The 25784-nt window shown below is 44.6% G+C and overlaps 1 protein-coding gene and 1 non-coding gene across 5 annotated transcripts in view; one reads left to right on the forward strand and one right to left on the reverse strand.

The window, feature by feature from the left end:
- LOC120954627 (1-phosphatidylinositol 4,5-bisphosphate phosphodiesterase classes I and II) overlaps positions 1–25784 on the reverse strand; it is a 96563-nt gene that overhangs the window by 67000 nt on the left and 3779 nt on the right. For all 4 annotated transcript variants that reach the window (XM_040374708.2, XM_040374714.2, XM_040374715.2 and 1 more), the window contains exon 2: positions 14077–15084. In XM_040374708.2, the coding sequence (XP_040230642.2) occupies positions 14077–14340 (264 nt within the window). In that variant the 5' untranslated portion in view covers positions 14341–15084. The remainder of the gene's footprint in view (positions 1–14076; positions 15085–25784) is intronic.
- LOC120960246 (small nucleolar RNA U3) lies at positions 4713–4915 on the forward strand. The gene has a single exon (XR_005752302.2). It is a non-coding gene; the product is annotated as a small nucleolar RNA U3 (small nucleolar RNA).

The following is a 25784-nucleotide window of genomic DNA, read 5'->3' on the forward strand; positions in this document are numbered from 1 at the left end:
GCCATAGAAGAAGAAGAAGAGCTAATGGTTTCTTCTATACTTTCAGGCAGAAAGCTGAAATGTCAGCCTGTCAGCGGAAAAATAATCATCACAAAGGTTGTATCCATTTGACAGTTACGTACCGCCATATTAACCATTTGTTTACAAACAAAGGTGCAATTTAAATTCGTTTTATTTTATTTGTTTTGCCTTGAAATGGGTTATAGTGTTTTAAATAAATTTAAAACAACCTATTCAAATAGTATTTACCCTGTCTTGGCAAAACATGTATGCTTCAGCATATATATTTAATCATTGATGGATCAGCTGAAATAATCAAGACTTATGGTCTATTAATTACTACAGATCGGTCCATCCAGTGTACTTTGACAGATCTCCATATGACAGCTAGGGAGTCCAAAGCAAGGTGTGTTTTTAAGAAGGTGAATTATTAGCACGTTTTCCGGGCGCCATCATTGAGTATTGTTATGTCAAATCGCATACAATTTTCTATACCCCTCTCCAGCCCTTCCCGATTTTAATACCGGAGCCCCCAGTATTGTTAAGTCAAGTCGTGAAATGTAAATTTGCTCTGAAGCACTTCGCCTCCTAATATCTATACACCTTGGTCCAAAGTTACTTAGCATCTCATACAAAATCCTTAGCAACCATAACTTCCTATCCGACAACCGCCATTGAGATCTCCATCCATCATAGGGTTTCCAAAATCAGAGCAAAGAACTCACCTGTAGTCTATCTAACCACCTTATCTTGGCTGAAAAACTAAAGCTAGTTTGACGTGTTTGAGTTTTGTATCGAATGTTAATATGTTTTCAGCCGGCAAGTGCTAAACTCCAGGTAAAAAATGCTGACGACCCAATATCGAATTTCAAGAAGCCAACTTCAAAAATGAAGATCAACAAAGATATAAACCATCCCACTTATTTAAACAAGCCTATCGCTCTGTTACTTCACTGGAACACAATAATTAAATAATTACTGAAAAAACGACCCATTTCCTTCTATACCTCCTCTGCACGCACACATACCTACAATCACTTCACGCGTTCATCGCCGGAACCAGTTCGCAAAGTGAGTGTGGTCTTAATTTTCTTTTTAACCATTTCATTTATAACCCTCCCGCGAACGTAACAGGTGTTACGGGGATTTTATTAATAAATAATTTATGTCAGCGGTGCACGAGTTTCGAGCAGAAACCGAAGCGAAACGTGTTAGAAAATGGTGAACCAGAAGCATGTGCTGAAGTGTAGGGAAAGTGTTGAAAGAAAGACAGGGCATTATGAAAAGAAGCAAAAAAAATCAAACAAACTTCTGCCCGCCCATAACGTTTTGCGGTTATGTTGTGGAAATTTGCTTAAACGCAGCGCTCGCCACAAACGTGGGAAAGAGTGAGAGTTCTTACGTTCTTTGCCATGCTTAATGTTATTTTGACTGCACCAAGTAACGCTGCTTGCGGGGGCGCTTGCAGTTGAATCGTTGGTGGGTCGGTGGGAATTAATTAAACAATTGTTCACGCCTTCCCCTAGGGACCGGATTTTATGATTTTATGGCGACGAAAGCAAGTTTCCACCAGAAGGTGACGCGCTTTTTGTTTTGGTTTTTCTTGCTCCTACTGCAACTGGAACGATGAAGGGATGGATAATGCCAAAACAACTACTTGTTGACAAGGCATATGGCAGCACAGGGCCAGTGCGCGTGTACCAAAACTCCAACACAGCGAGGACAACACGAAAGCACGCACAAAAACAACGTACAGCAATTACGAAGTTTTGCTCGTATAAAATTTATATATATTCCACAACTTTCTGCCAACATGCCGGTGTGGCAGTGATTTGACGAATTGAGCCAAGTATCATAAAAAATAATAACCCACAGCACCCGCTTCCGTCTCGTTTCCCTGGTCGTCGAGCGGCAATGTCAAGGCGAGCTGAATTACAAGTTTGTTTCTTCGCCACTCTTAGGAGAAAGAAACGAAAAAAAAAGATATGTCTTCCATTAGCAAGCGAAGAACACGAAAATCGGACACAGAAGAACACGACCCGTCAGCGAGCGAACGATGCAGACAAATAAAACGCGCCCAAATAAAATAAACTAACGCTATAAATCAATTCAGCACATGGTGTCTGTATCTGTGGAAAATTTCGTGCACGCTTTTCCGAACGCGCCCATCCATTCTTAGGTGCTGTGTAGCATTGGGAACTGGTATCCACCCATTCATCACCGGTATTGTTGCCGATGGGATCCATATTGTTTGAAGTGGAGGAAAAAGAGAGAAAGTGAGAGATCGGGAGACGCCGGATTTTAATCTAATTTGAATATTGGACACCTACGCAATCGACATGAGAGAGTGCAATAAATCATACATGCGTTACCTTCAATACAGAGACACAATACCTTGAATAAAAAATGTACAATGCCCGGAAGGATGTTGCACAATCTCGGTCTGTCGGTGTAGCAGCCAAAGGCAAATTGAAAATTTATGAATCTGAAGAAGATGCCGGTAGGCATATGCATTTCTCACATCAGCGACACCCAAACCCCGTTATGTTTCATGGGTACAATATTTACAAACCCCTTTCATCAAGCACTGCATCATCTTCTGGGCGAAATGTTACCAAAATATTAATGATCCTCTGCCGGGTCGCATCACTGCGGTCGTAATTTCTGATAAACCATCACCGGCACCGGCGGTAGCGCTGGGACTGCGTCATGGCGTTGAAAAACAGGTGAAGATTTATAAATATAAGCGAACTTTTTTTTTTTGCTTTCTCTCTCTCTCTCGCTCTCAGTTTTACTCGCTACAAATAACACTGCCCTCACTCAAAAGCCAAACACTGCCTTAAAGCAGTGCGGGCGGGATAACCAGCCCGCCCAGCTGGTGGAACAGAACAAGGCTGTAAATATATCCGACTGTACGCAACACGGAATCCCTCACGAGGCGCACACCACACAACTTTTGTGTAGCGTTTCCAGCTGTTTTTTTTTTTTTTCGTTGCATGCGATGTTTACATGTTTTACCCTGATCGTATCTCTCCCGGTGTGTCATTTATTCTTGGTTACATTCGTTCTTTTCCTGGCCGAATAGAGGGAAGAAAAAGTCTTGGCGCAGTTGTTTCTAGTTTTGCTAAAAGCGATATTCCCTTGACGCATTTTATTCTCCCCATTTGTGTTCATTTTCTCTGCTTCTGTTTGCATTTTTTAATACTAAAAAAATCCTTATCCCAAACAGCATCGAATACAACATTCGAAAGATGCGAAAAACTCGCGACAGGGACAACTTTTCTAATGGGGTTGACAGTAGCAAGTGCTGCCCCGAACGCAGGAAAGCAAGAGAACGTGGCAAACCAATGCATGATGATATCGTCATCGTTTCCGCTTCCGCTCGCCCAAAATTCCGCATCCAGCTTTATTATAGCTTTTATGAATCTTCTTAACCGAGAAGCGGACAATAAAATTTAATCCCATCCACCGGTGGCCGAAGGGAAAGGACGGACCGAAGAGTAGCAGTTGGAAAAGGAAAAACTAAAACATCGCAACAGAGCCAATGCGGCGCATCGCAGCTGTGGAGCGAAAGGAATGAGGTGGAACGGCGGGTTCGCCATTCCCGCTAATCCTTCTTTGGCTGATGATGTAAAATAAGAATGCGACGGAAAAAGCGGAGACATTGCTTCCGGGAACGATCCCGCGTTCCGAGAGCGGAAAGCGATTGTTCTGAAGTCATAAATTACAGCTGTCAGATTGCATCGGACATCCGCGTCTTATCGCAGCGCTGTTGTGAACCTGTGGCGGAAGGTGGCTGATGTTTAAAGTCAACAGCCGATACAGCTGCGGCTGGGAAGAGCAGCGCGCAGAAAGAGTTTAAAACCGTAAATAATTGCTGCAGAAAAGTTGGAACTGTTCATAGAAACTTATGGTGGAGTAAAATGAACTATAAAACGTAAAATAAACTGAAGGTCATTGACGAATTGTAGAAAAGAAAAAAATAAGAATAATAATATTGAAAAATAAATTAGACGAAATATAGCGCAAAACAAAAAAAAATCCATTGTTATTTATCAAAACCAACCAAATATTTTACCTCTCCATCAAATGTCAACAGTCTAAATAACCCGTCCACCGCCAGTCAAAGCCAGCCCAAACGTGGTTAGATGAACGTATGCCACATTTGTAAGGTTTTGTGCGCTCATGCCGTTTATCTCTTTCACGCACACGCGCACCGTCTATTGGCGAATGTCAATCGGCTAAGCGTGCTGGGCGACCGCATGGTTTGAGCGACCACGTGCTGCGGGTTATGTTTTGATGCGCTGCCTCGGACGGGCCTGACCGTTTATTCACACCAAATGGCATTATCTCTCTCCCCCAAGCTGATGATGTGTGGCAGGGGATGCATTTTATGCAACTAATGACCATTAAACGTACAAGCTGTTTATAATCTGTACATGTGCTTGGCTAATGAACGGCAGCACGAGCGCGTGCAACGTTTTCAAGCGGCTTTTGTAAGCGATGAGAGATGAGGAGTCTTGTCTCACTCGCTCTCTCTCTCTCTCTTTCTCGTTCGTTCTCACAAACATACGGATGACGCACGTACCGGCCGCACACTGACCTTCATGGGTAAAGGGAGACGATTACACGTTAGATGATGTGCTGCTAACAATCGCTAGCGCAGTATGTTTCTGTTTGATGGGGTGAGCGGCCGAAACGGTTGTTAGACTAAGACTGTGCTTCATAGGATCATTTCTATAGGCAAGTTTTCAACTCACTTTCACTCGAAAGTCGAGCCATTCCAACCCACGATGATGAGATGTAGTGGCTGTCCTGGAGCGTGAAACTGTCGGATCTCGGCTGCGTCTCTGACGCGTCGATCTGTGCTTGATGATCGTATCCATTTGCAAAGGGCAGACACATTCTGAGTGGTCTTTTTGAAACTTCTATTAAATCATCAAATAACAAATACTAAATAAAGGCTTGGCATAAGCAATTGAACACAAATTACTTTCTCACGTCAACAAAATCTAAATCACCAAACTCAGTTAGGTACTATATGAGATGAAAGATTATCTCCATTATAGGAGATAATGAAAAGAGCAGTTTTGTCTGATCGGTCTTGTAATACAGTCGACAATTCGAACAACGCATTGTTCATGTCCGTAACAGAACCAAGCCTCGAATTAACCACCGAATGAATTCAGACTTCCCTGTCATGTGTAAGCAAATAAGTTTCGGTAAGCTAAGCCCACTATTGGAACAGGCAGGCCTTGAACGACAACAGTTGTTGTGTCAAAGAAGAAGAAGAAGATTACCGTTTTAAATTAAGGGAATAGATTACACTTGTAATCATTGCTCAAAATGTGTGGTTCTATAAATCTGAATTGTTACAAGAGAGTTGCTACTATTGCTAGTAGATTAAAACACGTGATTGTTGACGAGGTATAAATCCAAGTCAAGGTTACGTCAGTTTTGAATTATTCTTCTCAAGTAGATCGTCTCAATATGCCAATTTTTCATAGATTGTGTATCTGCAAATATTATTGGAACTTTATTTTTGCTATTAAATCTACTTTCATCGAACAGTTCAAAGTGTAAGAAAAGCTTTAGGGAGTTGTGGTGTAATAATAATCAAGCGTGCACTTGTTTGGAAGCTTTAATAATTACGCTATTAATAATCTCTGCCTAAAAGGTATATAGCAGACCCATTTTTCTGATCACATTCCATCGGCTTGTTTCTTAAATCATTTATTTATTCTGTTTGTTTTGCCATTCCCGAAAACTAATCAAATAAAGCTACCACCACTTCGACAATAAGGCATAAACACATATTTCCATTATTTTCGCCCAAAAAGCAGTACCACCATTTCGTGGGCACTTAAGCAAGTAAAGAGACTGTTAAGCACGGACTACAATGTAGCGATGTAACATCTACCCAGCTCTCGGGGACGACGAGCTATCGTAACGAGGAGATTTAACAGCAACCGGCTCCCGAGTGTACGAGATAGAGAGCTCCCTTTCGCACCCAGGCCCATTTTTACACACGTCCGTTCCCAACCATATAGGCCAAACAGTGCAGAACAATTCATTTTCTTTGAACCTCTCCAAACAGCTGCTCCCCGTTTGGCGTGCAAGAAGAACGTGCTCAAAGAGGAAAGTCCTCTTATCGACCCTCTTATCCCAAGCCGACCAAAAAAAAAAGGGATCCCTGAAAAGAAAATCCCGACATTACTTGCACAACACTATAGAGAGCTTACAGCACATGAGCAACGGCGGCAACCACACGGAAGCGCCGGTGTGTGTTCTTGCTCAAGTGTTGGTCGGCTTTTTCACTGCCGAACGCGCCCGACGAAAGGATGTCTGGCGCACGCCAGCCGTAAAAGAATTCTCATCGCTCAACCGTTACCGTGCCCCGCGTGCCACCACCCTTCCCCTTCCGATGTCCCTGGTTCCAGGTCCGCATCGGTGCCGTTTTAGGCTACACCCAGAACGAATATCTTTTCCCAGCCTGATTGTGCCTTAGGTTTGGTTAGTACTTTTATTTTTAGTCCCAAAGTTTGGGCACGTGTAGCCGTATCCGTAAACACTTTCACTACAGAGCGTAGTTGCTGTCTCTGCCGTTCCATCCGCTGTTCGCTTTAGCATCACAAAGAACGCAAGGCGAACGAGCCTTACTCTTCGGCATCTTGCAGTGGGCAACTGCTCACAACGAATACTCAAACTATAATCAGTTCGTGTAAAGAAAGAGCGTCTGGGGATGATTTTTGTCGAAGGCGCGGCCCACCGTACCCATCATCATCATCATCGTCATCATCAGAAACATTCATTTTCAAAGACGCTCATGAAAGGCGGATGCAATCGAAGGCAGGACACGCACCGCCCGAGCGGCTCGAACGTAACTTATCTGTTAGGGCAGTCGAATATGTTCCTTCCGAGAATTTGCTACAACCCGTAAGGGCACTGCTGTCGGAAATGATCGACCAAATCGGTAATGAATGCTAAGGGACATGCGGGCGGCCAGCAGCAGAACGACCACAATCCCAGACACATCCTTTCCATCGACAACTTTCTACCGGCGTTTGGGGAGGAACGGGTCAAGATGGCGATTGTTAGAAGAAACCAGCCAGACATGGGGTTGGTTGTGCTGTCGAAAATCAAGAGAATAGATACCACCCGAGAGAGAAATATGTATCATTTTTATGGGAAATTGCCAAGCAAAAGTAGGGAAGAAACAAAATGCCAAAAGTTGGCATTTTTTCTAAGGGACAGTAAGGAATTTTTGACATATTTTTATGGTCACTTCGAGCACGGAATAATAAATCACCAAAAGTTTTTTTTAATGCTGTTTCGTATGGCCCGTCTTTAAACAAACTGCTGTGAGTCAGATTTTACGATCTACTCGATGATGCTCCGATTGCGAATGGATTAAATTTAAACTGAACCGTTGATAAATACCTCCTTCCGGATTTCCCCCAAGTCCGTGCTTGTGCCTATAATGCAGCGCCATACACCCACCACACAGTTAGAGTTGGATGAATATTCAGCAAATATAAATATTAATCACCATTTGCCAAAGCCCACGCCTAGGCTCAATCAGCTCAATGCAGCTGTTTATTGAAGCGTCCGACAAATTTGATGTCCGCAAAATTGCAAACAAACAACCAATCGGCCCTAAACACGCACCTTTTGTTGACTTTCCTGGAACTGTATCTAAGACCGTCGTCGTCAAACAAATGAACATTTCAATTGGGGAAGTTTTCTGTGTATCTATTCACCAGGTATGTTGCTTGTTGCTTTGATGACTCACACTTCAATTTCGGTTCATTAATCCAGACTGTTGCACATTGCGCTTGTTCTCGCGAATTCAATTAGGCAACCGTTTGCCGCGCAATGTCGTCCGACAACAAGCAGACACTTTAATTACTTTAATGTTGGCGTTGCATCGATCGATCGGTTGTTAACCATGAACTTTCATGTCCGGTTGCTAAGCAGAGATTATGGTGCAGTGAATAAAAAGGACACTCTCCACCACCCGGCCACAAGCTCAAAATCACAATGACACGCTGGACACTTTTTGGTGGCGGAAAAGCTTATGGTCTGTGTCCACAGCAGCATGATTGACACCGTAAAACTGGTCATTATCGGGAAAGTGTGGCGAAACCACACAGCAGACCCCAAACGACTCCAACCCCTTGCCCGTGTGTGTGATTGTTGGTTGCATTATAGACAATAACAGAACACTGGGAAAGGCTGGAAGCGCTCCATTACGGAGTTGGTGGAAAATGCGACAGTTCTGGGAAAGATTGAAATGACCCCGAAACCGGCTCCTGCCAAGCCCATGTTGTCACCCGTTGATTACGCAATTGTCAGGCCAATCGATTTGGTTTTTGCTCCCAGGGGTGATTAATAGTTTGTTCGAAGCAATATGAGCGGAAGGGATGGACTCTATAGGATGCGGTGTGAACTTTGAACCCTAAAAAACAAGAGCTTCCAGTAATTATTGCACGAGCCGAGGTGATACACCACACGTGAGGTTTTCATTAAATTTAGCATTATTAATGCATTGATTATTATCACTTCCTTTAGGCAGATCATTAACATGCAGTCGATACATGTGTTGTTAGTTTTTCCGAGTACGTATGAGGGATATGCTATTGATATTTTTTCTCTACCTTATTATTCCATTTTTCATACTCGTAATTGGATTCATGGTTTACAAATGGATTCTGCCAAATTACGCTTAATTGTGAGTAACGTAAAGAACGTTTCTCTATTTGTGTACTTTATCCTCATACTCAATCAATATTAAATATTCAATAATAGTATTCATATAATAATAGTTAATATTGATAACATAGTGATAAATAATATCTTGTCATATGATCATTATCATCATGTCATAGTGACTCAACAAAACTGTGCACCTGTTTACGCCATACATACTTAAATTATTATTTTACAAAGTTTAAATTAAAAGCAAAGCTATTCAACATATGGGAAATGAGCTAGTTTTCATATTAGAAGACTCTACAACAACGCTCCAACCGCCACAAAGTACACCAAGGATAGGTAATTTGTGAAACTAATTGCAAACCTCTGAGACGCAAAATAGAGACCTAAAACCAACGACATCTCACTCTAATGTAGTTCACATTTCCACCGCATTACTTCAACCTCCAACTATCCAACAGCACACCACAGCACGCAAACGAAGAGATGAAATGTTTCCTGCGCGAAACGGTCGTAACACATTACCCAAACCACACACACACACACACACACACACACCAGGGTAAAAAGTTTCCCAAACAGCCTCACCTTGAATTTTCCTTTTCACCAAACATGCCCATTACGCTTCTACGTACAATTCCCCTATCAAACATTAGCATATGCGTTAGACACTTGCATTACACCAATTCCCGTCTCATCTGCTCATCTATTCACCAGATGCTTCAGTTTTCTTTCTCCTCATTTCTGCAAAGCGCCTACGTCGCTCTCGATCCGTTTTTTTGTCGGTCTGGTCGGTCGGGCTGTCAAAGTTACCTCCTTCCGTTGCCAGTTCGGTTGGCAGACACGGCCGAGATAGGGACGTCAAAATGGTGCTGCTTTGCTACCGTGCACCAAAACTCGTACATCTACCTCTACACGTTACGACACAGGTAAACAGGCCCAAAGGAAACCGCTCCTGACACACAGAACATCCGAAACAATGCCAGCCAAGCAAAGGGAAACGAATCAGACCTATCTCATGGGGAGGGAAAAGGGGTGGCAAAAAACAGAGCACAAACAACAAGAGGGAGGAAATGCAGGCTGTAAAAAAAAAACAAACAACAGCTGATCCCAGCACCCAAACCTGGTATGCTGGTTTGAGATTATGATGCAAATGAAAAAGGACGCATCCACCCAAGCAGCACATTTGCTCCACTTTGCTCCCTTTGCCGGGGCGCAGCACCGGCTCATACAACCGATTCGTGTCACTTTTCCTCCTCAACATCGCACAACTTTATCATTCTTCCACTCAAGGGAGAAAAAGTGTAAGTGTGTGTGAGTTAGAGAGCGAGAGAAAGAGAGAGTCAAAAAGACGGAATTAGTCCCGGTCCCTTCACACACACCCACCCACCCAATCCACCGCTTTGACGAGCGATGCGTTGAAAAAAAACCGAGAGATACCGCTTAGTTGTGCAACATAACCTCACTTCATCTAGCACTTTCGAGAGGCGGCAACAACCTGCAGATGAGGTAGCGATGCTGTTGTCGGCTGTGACAGTGACACCATCCTCTCTCCCACAACCCACTCTACAGATAAAAGAAAGCAACCGACACATTATGCTCCCGAGGTTGCAGGGGGATGGGATGAATGCTTTCAGGCCATCGGGGGGATTTGTTGTATCAACAAGAATATGTAAACACCCTTTCCCATCTTCATAAGCAAGGACACAGAAAGCAAAAAGGAAATAGAATGTGTGTGGGAGAGAGAGAGAGCAAGAGAGAGAATAAGTGAATATGCTCGGGATGCTGTTTTAGCTCAGGACGGTGAAACGATGGGGGTTGGATTATTCCTTCTTCTGCTTTGAAGGTTTCCCCGAGTTGCATGTATGATGAACATGGAAGCAAACGCATCGAAGCTAGGTGCTATGCAGCACAAGTGAAGGATGCTTTTGAATGAACCAATGTCCTTCCCTTCAAAATCACAGTCAGTCTCGAAATAGCATCGCTGGAACAGCAGAGCTGGAAAAGAACTACAGGGTGTTCCGAGTCAATTTCCAATGTCTACAACAGTTTTCAATGATTGCTAGATGTTTTTCAACAGCTGTCAAATGTTGTATTCGCATCACAATAATGTTTCAATTCTTCCGCATGATTTTCAACACGTCCCAAGCTGGATTGAGTTTGATCGTTCTACGTGTTGAAAAGTATGTGTAAGAACTGAAAATTTATAATGATGCAAGTACACCATTTGACAGCTGTTTAAAAACATTTTTCGAGGTGGTGATAAATGATGTCTACATTCGAAAGTGACTTGGAAAAACCCTGTAAGAGAGATTAAGATATGCAACAAGAGGAAGAATAGCCTTAGGTTACAAACAGAGACAAGGATTATAAACAAAATGCCTAATTGGAACAACAAATTAACATGTTTTAGACAGATAAGATTAACGGCTTTTACGTGATTTCTTTGCCTATCAAACTGTCAATTATATGATATCATGTGTTTGTCTATGTTATCAATACGATAATACAATGAAACAGTTTCAATATGAACTGAGCTTTGTTAAATTGTTATCGTTATTGCACAAAAAAACACAAAAAAGGCATTATACTAAAACTGTAAATGCTCAAAATATTCTATGGGTGCTATTCGTCCGAAAACAAGAAAATTCCTTTCTTTACAGGGTTATCTAAGTCAGTTTCGAATGTAAACATTGTTATTTGCCGCATCCAAGATGTTTTTTAACAGCTGTCAAATGGTTTATTTGTTTCAAAATGAAATTTCAGTATCAATACATGATTTTCAACACACCACAAAGAAATGTCAAACTCAATCCAGCCTGAGTCGTATTGAAAATCATACTGTAGAAATTAAAAATTATTTTAATGGATATGAAATGTCAGATCCATGTGGAACGGCATTTTGCATGCGGCGAATAACAATGTTTACATTAGAAACTGACTTGCAAAAGATGATATTATTATATCATATTTCACGACCAGCACTGTAGTAGAAGGATGAAAACACAAAACAACGCCGGATAAAGCAGCGAAGGAAGCGCGCAAATATAGTACGAGAGCCATATTTTGTGAGGTTCGTTTGAAGTGGCTCGTTTTGCTGCCAACAGACTAAGGACTTCTAAGGATCGCCTCCTACTCCCGCTCCCGCGGTGAAAGGCGATTGCATAGGGAAGTGCGAAAGCCCACCGACAACCAGGACACATATCAGTTGCAACACAAGAACAACGACAAAATGCCGTGATTTATGCAGCATGTATGAAAGCGAGCAGCGAGTGCATGGGAGATTTACAGTGGCCTTCTTGAGTCACACCCATCCGGGGCTACGAAATTCCCAGCGCACGGACCAGCCGCAGCAAGTTCCCATGTACGCTAAATAAAGCTGCATTTAATTTTGTTTCCCATTTTTTTGTCCCATAGCGTTACGTCCTTTCACCGAGTAAAACGATTTATGGACATAACTGAGAAGAAAAATGCATCCCATCATGCACCGGATTACGAGGCAAATTTCGCATCACTCTCGATGGGAATAGCACCACACCACAGAGCTGTGTGAAATAGTTTGCATCAAAACCAGCAAAGCATTATTACTGCAGACAAGACCGCACACATTCTTTGAGCGCGCGCGGTCGAGCTCATGAAACCATGATTAAAATAAATCAGCTTCCCGTGGCTGGCATTCGTGTGGAAAATCGACGAAACAATTACTCCATCGCAAACCCTTTCCGTAGCGTAACCCGATCAAGTGCGGCTGGCCACGCGGACCAACAACACGCAAATTGGAAACGCAATCTGCGCACGACGTCATGTAAAGCGCGCGCGCTTGTTACGCGATACAGCAGCACCTGCAGCACTGCGTCGGTTGCGGTTGCGGAAAGAGGATCCATCAAAAACGTGCCCCAGCGTCCTTAGGATGCGAGATCATCCCACAGAGCGGTGGAGGATTAGTTAGAGCGAAGGAAGAGCTTTTATACGGATCGATTAGCACACTGCGGTTAGCAGCAGCAGCATCATTGCACGAGGTGGTTCACTCTTCCGGTACCCTCAAACCCACGGAAAGTAATTACACAAATTCCACAACTCGCCATTAAAGTTTAATATCTTTGCCGCTCACTGTGGCGTAGTTGTTGACCTCTTTTTTCCACAAGCATCAATCGTTGCAAAAGTGTTCTACATACAAAACCTGGCATCAAAAAAAAAATATATAAAGGAAACTGTCACTAATTTACGTTCCCATCCAGGCCCGGAAGCAGCGTATCGTATCCACTGAAGCAGAAAAGCGCTTAAAGAGAGCTAAAATCAATATCCTCGGTAGGTAATCCACTACGCCAAGCCACAAATACCCATACATTCACTGCCTTTAGATTGGTCAGAGCTTTCCGTTTCCCCCAAAGGGGAAAAAACCCCAATATCCCGGTCCGGATCGTCCGTCCATAATTATTATACGCTTCCGTCGTCCCGCATGCTGGGGGATGCTTTCCGCCCGATTTCATTCGCATACTCAAGCAAAACATGAATTGAAACAGGAAAAGCTTTCAAAATCCATTTCTCCTTTTTGCTGGGATTGCTGTAGCTGCTGCTGCTGCTGCTGCTCCCCGATAGGTCGATTTCCCGTTCCGTTCGGGTGGAAAACGGCTCCCGCAAGCAGTCCCTCCGCGGATCGTTCTTCGGACACTGCTGAGATTGCATTGCGCTCCCCAAATCAAATAAAAAATCTGGCTCCGTCGACAAGCTGCCGAGACGAACAGAACGGACGACACTCGACTGGCCATATTAAAATCACAACACAACCACGGCCGTAGTACAAGCGAATGCTTTTTGGCGAATAAAAATGCTGCCCGGTGATTCCAGGAAATCGGCAGCTGTAAATTACCATCGCCATCATCAACAACCGTCGCACAACGCGTCGCACCCGGCATCTGCTGCTGCTTGTTGATCCTTTTGCGTGAACGTTTCGCTCTCGACGTGCGGTGTGTGTGTCTCGATCGATACTGGTTATTAGTCTGTCAGTTTTCTTGGACGCTATCAAACGCTACCTAACATCAACGGAGCCATTGCATCCGAGAGCAATCTCCAAGACTAGAGAGACCCCAATGCGTAGAGGGGGTCTCCAACGCCCAGAGCCTTGAATTCATTCAAACATTCCTTCACATCACACTTGGTAATCGGCGTGCATGAAGCTGACAGCTGCTGTCAACTCGAATTATCTTCCGCAATCAGCGCACCACGACAGGAGACACTAGGGTGTCCCATCGCCCCGCAAAAGAAAGGCGCCAATTAGATGCAAATAGAGCGAGCAACAACAACTCACGAGACCCCCCGCCCATCCTAACTGAAGTATTGCTTCTCGATCGCCAAACTTACCTCGTCCCACTTGATGAACTTCTCGCCGTCCTGCAGGGCCTTCGGGACGTCCATAACGCCCAGCTTGACGGCGGTCGGATTATTCAGGGCCACCGCCGTACTACCACCACCCCCCGCCGTTGGTTGACCGCCAGCGGTCGTGGCGGCAGCGGTGGCGCTGGCATTCGGCGACGCTGCATTTCTCGGCGAGCACGAGCCGGACAGTGATTGCGGTGACTGCGTGGTGCTGTTCTGCCTGTCCGCCGCCGTCAGTAGCGAGGCCATTCTTGCGCGTTGCGGGGAAATCACGGCCGGGTGGTGTGCGGTTTGCAAACCCTCCAGGAGAAGCGAGGGGACAGCTGTGTGGCAAAAAAAACGAACCAGCGCCACAACAATCTAGACCACAGACGTATCTCGCGCGGGCCCTCTTGCCCGGGGGAGATCGATTGCCGATAATTCAATCAATCTGCCGTTCCGGTTACCATCCGGTATGCACTGGCACACTCACTAACACACACACACATATACACTTAGAGAAAAAGGATCTTTTCCTTTGGCGCTTTGGAAGGGAAAACTCGCTTGTGATTCACTGGAAAATGGCGCCGATATTGGAAAGGACCAACAAGAACCGTCGCGGAACACTGACACACACACACAAACACACACACACGACGATAAATATAGACGCACTTCTCAGGCACCGCACACGTGCCTTCGTGACATACGAGCCATTGTTGCCATTTTAATTAATATTTACACCCGGCTGGATACATTTTCCATTAATCACCGATCGATCCAACCGACGAACGGAAAGCTCGTTCTCGCTCGCTCGCTCCCTCTTTCTAGGATTAAATCCTTTTGGAGGGGGAAGAAAAGCACATTCACACACACACAAACACGCTGATACACTCGTCCTTCACTCTCTGTTTATAGGTTCAATCCGCCAGCCCGTTATCCCGAAGCGCAAAGGGGGCAATGGCGGCTTTTAATGCAACTGCCCCTGCTACCCACGGTTAATGGAAAACTGACCTGTGAAGAAACAAAAAAAAGTGCGCAAACATAAGTAAATGACAGGCAGGAAGATGAATGGAAATAGCTGTATAATAGCAACACAATACTTTAATCCCGAACGTGGCTCAAACAGGCGATCTCCGGCCTGCCGCCGACCGCCATCAAATCACGCTCAACCACCAGCAACTCGAACTGCAATCAACGGCAACGCGTAGAACGATCAACGTTTGATTGGTCCGTACCAATGGTCCGACAGTGCGCCCCTCAATTGAGACACCGCAACGGGACACACCATTTAATTTATGCAAACACCGCGCAGCCACGATTCGATTCGATATGCCGTCCGCAACGAGGGGCAAGACAAACTGGATGGATTTTTCCTTTTTTTAAAACCACAGCATACAGATTCGCTCGGTACACTCGGAGATGGGGCCCATCCAGGAGAAGGAAGACACCGTTATCGTTGTCCTTTCACCGCCGATACCGCATGCTACCCCACGCGATATGCTACTGATTTATGGTGCAGTGTATAGAGTGTAGTCGCTGCTGTGGCGGGCAAGCAAGCAGGCAAGTATAAATAATCTTACCAACGGCGGAGCGCACGTTGAAATCGAAATAAAAGCGAAGAAATAAGTTGTGGTTTGATGCAAGCAGGAAGAGAGGGGAACGGAAGGCGCAACGGAAAACGGAGACGGAACACTCCCACGGAAGCCTTGCCGCGGGATCCTTTCTGGAGTAGCAGAAGATTCCAGCAGTCGAGCTTGTTGCACGAACCACGCTCTCCTGTCCGGGTGAGTGGGGTGGTGAAAATGAACCACAAAAACACACACACCCACACACACAGTCTCCTAACACGAGCGTTGTCTGCCGGTTGGATGGTTCCGTTTCTCCAGCTGATGGGCGTTAGATGGGAAGAGAGGCGTCCGCGCCCGAGACGAGCTGCCCGTTAAGTGATTGATGATGAATGGACGTCAGTCGTCGTCGTCGGGAGGTGTCTCGTCTGTACCAACAGGGTAGTGGGGAGGTGGGGAGTGATTTGATTTTCGACATATAACTGTTTTGCGGATTTATTTCTCATTCGTCTTCGGATGATGTATGTGCGTGTGCGTTTTTGTGATTTTCTTTTCTATTTTTTCGCCGGCGAGTTTTTCTTGCATTGCTTTTGCATGTCTTCTTTTCCTATTTGTACCTCGGCACGAAGGAAGTGGAGGAAATTATGGAAAGGACACAGACACGGCACTACACACACACATACTCACTGCCTGTACGTGAATCAATCTATTTTGGTCATGAATAATATCAAACAACTCTCTGTCGGGCGGGGTTTGGTGCATTGACAACCCGCCGACCGATGGTATAAATAAAACATTTAATATCGCACTCTAGCGTGATTAGGTAGCCATGGGGGTATGGGTAATTGCTTTGTTTATGGTATGGAAATGCGCCGCAATTGGGCGTTCCGATTGAGCTGGCGGGGGGGGGAGAAATCATTCGTTTGTCATAGAGCTTGAACGAACCAGTTCGATACATACATTATGCTGCACTAGGTTCGTGTTATTTCGTTTGTTTTTTCGACGCAAAGCTCGAAAACACTGTCAAGGTTGGTTGCAAAACAACCCTGATCGACCAATTATGCATCATAAAGCGTCCAGTTCTACAAAAATAAACGTGGACTTCCAGGTAAAAAGCCAACTTGAGAAACACAGCATCAAAATGTATGCTGCCCAGATGACTCATAGAACTGTCTAAGTACATGCGGCTAGCCAAAACGTGACCAGGCAGTTCATTATTCGTTCCTTCGTCTAATCGACTTACAATTCGCAAAAACTTGCCTTATTTGTCCGTACATTTATTATTCTCTTATCAACGGGTAGTTCACAAAAAAGCTATCTGAGAAGTTCATCGTTAAAGCGTTCTTTTTTTCTGTTCGCTCGAACATTTCGTAAAAACCTGTCTGGGTAGTTAATCATTCACTCGTTCGTCCGTTCGACAAGCCTTCTCCAGTACTGACACATAAAATGACGAGCGTCTCCAAAAACATCTTTGGTAAACGCAGCTAGTACTTTGACTTAAAAAAAAAACTGAACGTACTGACCAATTATTGATCATTTTTAACATCTCTAATTCTGTTTGTTGAGGACAGTTGAAATATTCATTCCTGAATCACGTACCTACTCAACATACTGACCAGATCTTGTTCATGGTTTCCCAATTCTACTCTTGTTTAGATTCAGTAAAAATTGAGGTAAGCAAGACTGCATTAAATCTATATAGTTTATAATTCTAACTAATCTTTTCATCTCAACCCAGAGAGAATCCAAACCCAAGGTCAATCCAGATCCTGGCATACGCTGATGATATAGACATCATTGGGCTGCGGCTCTCCTATGTAGCAGAAGCCTACCAAGGGATCGAGCAGGCGGCACAGAACCTCGGATTGGATATGAACGAGGCAAAGACCAAACTGATAGTGGCAACATCAGCGGCCCTACCAATAAATATTCCAAACCTACGTAGGCGTGACGTACAGATAGGTGAATGTACGTTTGAAGTCATCCCAGAATTCACCTATCTAGGGTCAAATGTCAACCACGACAAAAGCATGGTAGCTGAGTTGCGCACAAGGATGCTGGCTACCAACCAGTCATTCTACTGCCTGAAAAATCAGTTCACCTCAAAGAACCTGTCGCGACGGACGAAGCTTGGACTATATAGTACCTATATAGTACCGGTACGTACATACACCTCTGAGACATTGGCACTGTCGAAATCTTACAAAAACCTCTTAGCCGAGTTCGAGAGGAAGATGCACAGAAGGATACTTGGCCCCGTATGTGTGGAAGGACAATGGAGGAGCCGTCATAATGATGAGCTATACGCAATGTACGGCGACCGCACTATAGGGCAGCTCGACAGGCTTGATGGCGTGGAGCCATCTTCCATTAAAGCTGGGAGTTAACGGACTGGCAGACGAAGGCGCAAGACCGTGAGCGGTTTCGGACTCACCTGAGGCAAACCAAGCCCGCAAAGCGGTTGTAGCGCCGGATAACTAAGAAAGTAGTAATCGTTTCATCTCTTTATTGTTCATAATAAAAAGGTATTGCCAAAAATAAAAATAATAACCCACAACCAGTGCTGCAAAATGTCATGAATATCACGAGATTTTCACCAACGAAACCAATGAACATATCCGTGGTAGCTTAATACTCATTGCTGATAGTCAATAAAAATGTGACATGACTTGCTGAACACGACATGTGAATTCTTGAGTCCAACGCGATACTCTGACTGACAAGCTTAGCTTAATGCCGGCGCAAGCATAATCATGATTTTTTTTCTGGCTGTGAACAGTGCTGCCAAATGCCACTTTTACAGTCATCAACACTCATGACTGAAAGGAAGCTCAAATCAGATCATGTACACAACTGAGATGATCAGTGACGATACTCAAACAGTTGACATTTAGCACCCAACTTTTGGTCACTCACTTGGTCACGACATTTTTGTCGGCGATAATCACGACATTCTTTGAATATACTTGGCGCGTAGGCTCTAGCAACAAAATGAGCATGCTTTCTCCTTCTATCTGTTTTGATTATCTGTCGGGTCAAACAGAGCGAGAAAACATGCTCATTTTATTCCTTGGAACCACTCGCACACACCGCATATCTCCCATGACCATTGCGAGAATCACCGACTGAAAATGTCGCGACCAAGTGATTGACCAAGAGTTGGTTGCACACAATGTTACTAAGCATGTGATGGTCGTAGCAACTGTTTGAGGCTCGCCTCTGATCATTACAGTAGAGCTCGTGACGATGAGATGATTTTGTTTCGGTCGGAATTTGTCATGACTATGTCAGTGATATTTTGCAAAACTGATCACAGCATAAAAGTCGTGACATAGTGACTGACCAAGCGATGGTCACAAACATGTCATGAGCATGTATTGGTCACACTAACCGTTCTGAGTATCACCTCTGATTATGAGTACAATTGAGTACGTGACGCTGATATGGATTTTATTTCAGTCAGATTTTTTTGTTACATTGACATTGACATTTTGCATCACTGCCCAAAACTCTACTTGATTAAATCAATCTAAATACAGATTGATGCAAAAATGATTTTGCAAAAAGCGAAAAAAGAATTACCTTTTTAATTGACCTTTTTTTGTAATTTATGTGAGTATATTTCATCTTTCTTGGATATTATCGTGAGTATGCCGTACTATATCTATGTCTTTAACAATAATCAATATCTTTGTAGTACTTTACCAGAACCTTGCAATACAATATTAAACATAATATAGCCTTGCAATGAACTAAAATACATTAAAATGATACACTTAAAAGCAATAGCTTTTGCAAACAACCACATATTTTCTATTGCACCACGCATCTGACGACAGCCGACAAATTGGCCACTGAAGGCAAAGGTGACGGAAATTATCCTCCCAAGACCCGCCCCCAGTCTCAGCCAAAAAACGAAAAACAAATTTCCTGCCATCGATACACGCTTAGCACCGTTTTACAGCATCCTCCTTCTCTGCTGAAGTGGGTGCTGAACCACACATCCCACCCTCGCTCTCTAAGCCGTTCCATCACTAAATTATCCTGCTCACTTTCGGCAAGGCACGGCATGGGCACGCGGGGGAGGGAGGATTGCATGTCGGATGCCGTGCCCTGGAGATTGCGCTCATCCGGTCACCTGTTGTCGGTTGACGACCGCGTATCCGGTTACCGCACAAGCAGCTTCGGGCCGTCTTCGTCGACGGTGAAAGACGGTGTGAAAAGAAAGTAAAACCATGCAGCAGCAACAGCAGCAGCACGGCGAACTCTTATACGACACTAATAAACCGATCAAACTTTGTCACCTTGCGAGTGCCGGTCGAAGGGCATCTATCGGAGGGGAGGAATCTGTGCATGGTGGTATCTGTTCACCAACACACATGGTCTCAGCCACTTGGCGCCTTTCCGGTTGTGTGGAATTGATTTTGCGCTTCGCTGAGCGGAGTTTTGTGCTTCGCCGAAAGGTGGAAAAACAACTTTTGGTCCGAGGTGTGTTGATGATGTGTTGTTTTTCGATAACAGTTTACAGATGTTCCATTTTTGCTTCAGCTACCTGCTCCTACAAAGCGCATAAAAACTATGCCACCAGCAGCAACGAAGCATGTGTGTAGCTGGTTTCCCAAAAAAGGTATGTATGTACAATCATTTTCGTATCACATTTTGTTCGTTGTTGCCTCGTTGCAGATCGAAAAATCGAAGAAAAACGAACCGTTTTTGGGTACGTGCATCGATGATTACGGGCACCGTTGGGCACGGGGCAGATCGAATCACATTTCGGTTCGGTTGGACGCGTTTCAAGCGTCACAGCTATACTATTTCGCAATGCGCCTCAATTTCGCAATACGCGTGTGGCGTGCGTTTCGAATTTTCCCACGAAAATCGCTCGACCGCAAATAACGAGCCGATCATGCTGATGCTGCTGATGTGAGGGTGAAGGGTGGAGAGACCTGGCAAGGGGGCTTGCACTTGTGTGATATGAAACACTATGAAGCTTGCGAAGGAAAAGCCTTACATTTTTCCAATCCCCAACCACCACACCCACCCTTCCTTTTGCCTACCCTTTGCTGACCTAGGTGCAAAATGGGTGTGTTCGTCTCCGTACCGTACGTCGTCGTGGTACCATAAATTGACTCTCTCTCCCACCCACTCTCTGCCTGTTTTGGTGGCCTTCCACCACCCCGTCACCTTGGTGGCTTGGTACGACGATTGGCAAGTTTGACAGATTTGAAATGGATCCATCATTCAATAGAAGCGAGAGAGAGAGAGAGAGAGGGAGAGAGAGAGAGAGGCGCACAATCAGCCCAACAGCAGAGCTTGAAGCCTTCGGCAGTAAGCAGCTACTTGTAGCCGGAGCCATTTATAGACACCCAGCCCTTCTCCGGACTTGTTCGGCAAGGGCTGACACTGTCGCGCACTCGTGTAAATGCCGTTTTTGTACCGTTTTGTGCCCGTCGCCCCTCCCTAAACTACCCCTGCCGCCCCGTGAAACAAACGCACGATCGAAAAAGCTTTGCAGCTAATTGAAAACCGAGGCTCGTCGTCGCCGTCGTCAGGCCGACGGATCTTGGAGCTTCCGATGGAGGAAAGCAAGGAAAGCAGAACCATATGATGGGCATGGCTGCCGCAGTAAAATACGCTTTCCAAAACTGGTTCATTTCTTTTCCACCATCAGTGTAACGGTGGTGGTGGTGGGTTTTCGGGAGAACTGTTTGCGGAAATGTGTACCCTTCACAGGACCAATGAGTTGGAAATTAGTGAAATGAAACTATTCACGGCCCTGTGTGGGAACACATCAAAGCGGTTCGGAATGAGCCAGTAAGCACCGCTGCCCCCGAAAAACCCCGCTTTCCCTGTATGAGTGAGGTAAAGGATTTTCATCTCATCGTTCCGAGAAAAGTGATGATGGAAACGATGATTGGAGCTGAAAGTGGTGGATGGATATTTAGCCGCTGACATCTATCGTCAAAATGTAGATCATCTACTCTCAAACACTAGCAGAAGTTTATATGTTGGTTGAGCAGTTGCCAATTAGAAAATTCTAGCACAACCAAAGGCACAACATTTCGAGAAGTTTGCCGGTGTGTTGGGATAGTGTGTCCTAAAAAAAATTTCAAATTTTCCTTCCAAACCCAACTACACTCCTCTAGAAAGAAAATGTGCATAAAGGAATTGCATATTAATCAATAACCGATGCGCAAAGTTTTGTTACGCAAAAGTTTTGCAGCCCAGCAAAAGCCACCGGAAAGTGCACGCGCACAACACACCAACACAGCTAAACTAGCTGCAAGCCGACCAATGACCACAAAAGCTGCAAGAACGGCAAATAAAAAATAAAAATTTGTTTCTTGTTTTTTTCCTTATCAAAAACAAAAGTGTACAAAAAAACAACCACACATAAAAAACATGACGTCAGCTGCTGATATAGAGCCAGCAATTGGTTGTTGGGCAAACTTTGCGTTAAACTTTCCGTACTTTTCGTTTATTTTCCATTTCCATTTTTCGTTACGTGCAAAGAACGGTAGGAAAAGTTAAAAGCATGTGTACTTGATTGAATTAAATATTCTCTCCTTTGCCAGCCACAGGCGTCGCCATCGAATCAGAGCGAATATAAAGAAGTCAGCATCAAAATTCAACCAAAAATTAAATTACATACAAAAACACGAAGTGAAAAGCTCTTCCACAGCGGGTTGCAGGCATGGCCAGCAGATGGAAGCACCCGCGCCTTTACACAAATTAAGATAATTTACCGTGGAAAACCATCCTGCTCCCCCCTACCCCTTTTTGCTCACGTTACCTTTTGCGAGCCAATTTTTCCGCCCCATAAATATCGTTTCAAAAAATATTTACCCAAAACTAAATTTAGTCACTCCGTGGTACGTACAGGTTAGGTCCAAAAATTAGCCGTCCAGCAAGATACGCACAATAAAAAGGCACACTTTATCGTCGTCCCTTTAGAACGAGGGGGCGGGGGGAGTCCTCGGATAGCAGAAAGCAGATGAAAGATACCAACCCACCCACCCACACACATACAAACCGGGTCCCGAGACCCTTCAGATAACTTGTTTGCACAACTTTCAGCCATCCAAGTGTGTGTGTGAGTTGCGTGACAAAATGGCAATCATTAATAATGCGTAATTTTTAGCCCCCCCACGTAACTTAGCAAAGTTTTGAAACGAAGTGCACGAAAATAAAGAATGATTAGGAAATTTCCTAATTTATCGCCCCGCTGACCTTGAATTACTTTAGCGAGCAGAGGGCGTATGGCGTGAAAAATGAATCATTTCCGACTCATGCCACTAGCAATAGTGTTATCCTCCCAGGCATATGCATTTTTCGGTCGTGTTGGCCGGGAGCGCCGGATGAGCACCCCCCCCCCCCCCCCCTTTCCCCGGATTTGCGCGACAGGGATGCAAATTGAAATAATTTATGGCCACATTTTGCTAATTGCAATTGCGAGCGTGCAACGAAAGCGTCACAGCGACGCCACTTTCGCATGAAACCTTTTCATGCTTTCTAATCAAAAACAGGGCCACACACACACACACGGGAAGGCGGGGGGATGCAATTTTTCATGCCAAATCCGGTAAAGATATCAATTTGCTAGAGGAGAAGCAAAGCAAAAATTGCCCCCGCTTAGAGTAAGATGAGTAATCGCACCACCGTTGTCGGATCGGCGTGACGTCATTCGTGCACAGATTTTGTGCATTTCGTGCCGCCTCGTGCCGCCAAACCACAAACCACCACCACTGCCTCGTGCATTAAAATGCGATAGTAAAACAAACGGTGTAAAAAAAAAATTGCATGCACAACCCACCCAGTCAACCGCACAAACCACCAACACCACCCACCCACGGGATGCATTTAGCACCTGCGCTTGCGTTTAAATGCGACGCGCGCGCGCCAAAAAGCTGCAGGTGCATTCAATATATCGTGTTCGTGCTCGAAGGGAGGGGGACGGGATTTTTTTATATCTTCTTTACGCTGTGCAAAAAGTAAAAATGAAGAGAAAAGTGCATGAAACTGATATTTTTTAATTAATCAAAGTTAACCGCTAGCTGCTGCAACAGTGTGTTGTTGCTCATTCCAGTCGCAGAAAACGAAAACCACACCAGGGTAAGGGGCGGTTCTGTACCCCTCAGCGCAATTCAATGTATAATGCATTCAGATTTCACTCTGATTGGGTAGTCTTATAACGTGATGATTGTGGTTGATGCTGCTCAACTGATATTGGCACGTATCTAATAGTATGCAACAGTGTTTAACTTGTTCAAGATTGAATTACATTGAAATAGAAGATCTTAACAGCCGATAGCTGTATGATCACTTCATCGTGAGCTCCTGATTTTATACATTATAGAGAAAATTCTTATCTAAAATTATTGAGAGCTTTTTAAATCACTCAATAAGTCACGTCAAGAAGCAGTTCACAGGAGACATGTTTTATTTGAATCTCTTTACCCAACACATCTTGAAGCTGTTCAGAACTACGCCCCAAACCACTGGCTAACCTTTTCCAAGCGTACAACACAGCCAGTGCCAAACGCTGACGCTAGCCAGAAATGGGTGATCAACCCGATCAAGATCAGGTTAGTTTTAAAATAAAATTCCTTTCCCTTTGCAAACAAAAATAAAACCCAAAAAACCCCCCTCACACCACGTCACGCGCGGCGTCGGCTTAAACGGCTTTAAATACAGCAAAACGGTTTATATTAATAAACGATTTCTGGGCGGCCAGGTAGCGGCCAGGCATGGTGTGTGGCAGTCGAAGTACGAAGCGCGATGCGTATCCCAGCAAAATGCAATTGAGGTGGCCGTGAGTTGGTAATGCAAATTTAGCCAACACACATCACATCATCGCCGCAACAACACCTGCCCGAGAGCGTGTCTGTGTGTGCGGTTTCGGTGCGGCGTTCAAACCACTTTGGGAAACCGATGTTTGTTTGTTGATTTTAACTGGACGTTTCCAACACTTCGATGCCCTCTGGTTTTTTACACCGAAGGATAATAAGTGTAGTTTACGCAAATAAATCGTTGCTACCTTATGGAGAGAGAGAGAGCGTGCTATCAACGTGCAATGTTCGTCGTGTCCACGTTTTGCGTAACCGAAGTAAGCAACACCTCCTTCTTGCTGAGGTGAGCGCATCAGGGACGCTTGACGCGACATTAAATACGCAAAAGCGTTGTTATTTCAGAACGTTGAAGCGCGCCCTCTGGAAGTCTAAGCAACACTTGTCTTAATCTGCCCGGCTAACAGGGCACATGAATAATTAAGCTCGATCAAACACGCAAACGGGCTTCGTCCTGCTGTTTTGGGGTTGTTCTTTTGCAGCTTGGATTGCTTGGATCCTTACCATTTAAAGTTTGGTTCTTTGCGGTATGAATATTGCATTAGGATTATATGGCCTTAGAGCCTGGGAGAGCAGAGCGAGGTCTTTCTTTCCTTACTCCGAATGCTAATGCCTATTGGTTTAAGGTTCCCGAAAGGTTGGGCATGGGAAGCAGAAAAAAGTCCAAAAGAACAACACACTTTTGGAAGGATGTCATGAAGTAGAGTTCGTCTTGGAAGGGCCTCTTTTGTGGAAAGGTGTTTGGATGAAGATGTAACTACGTTTTATTGTCCTTTATTATTGTCCTTTTCGTAGGAAGAACTTGATCCGCTTTAAGGATAGTTTGAGGTAGTTTTTAGACGATCCATATTAACACTAGAAATACCCACGCTATCCTGTTTTCTAATGTCCAGGCTTGACACTTGCCACTTCTGAAGAACTTCTGAACTCACGCACTAGGCTTCTCGCACGTAGCGACTTCAAGTGACCATTCTTGGCGCGTGTTCTCGATTGTCGACTTGACCATGTGTCTGGCCACTCTAGAAGACACACAAACAGTCACGCACACATTGGCACCAGTGCACAAACAAACGAACGAACTCTACAACAACAAAAACAACAACGATCGTCACGTTTCTTCACGCACGCGACTGTCCCACTTTGGCGTGGCACACAAGACACTTGGACAGCGAGATCTTGGTAGACCGAGTCGAAGCGAAAGGAAAAACTGACCTACACACACACGCACACACAGTCACACACAGCTGGTTGCTTGGATGATCGATGATGTACGGCGGACGTTCCACTCGTCGTCTAGCGC

Source organism: Anopheles coluzzii, chromosome 3, assembly GCF_943734685.1.
Source record: "Anopheles coluzzii chromosome 3, AcolN3, whole genome shotgun sequence".
In the NCBI taxonomy this organism is placed as follows: Eukaryota; Metazoa; Arthropoda; class Insecta; order Diptera; family Culicidae; genus Anopheles; species Anopheles coluzzii.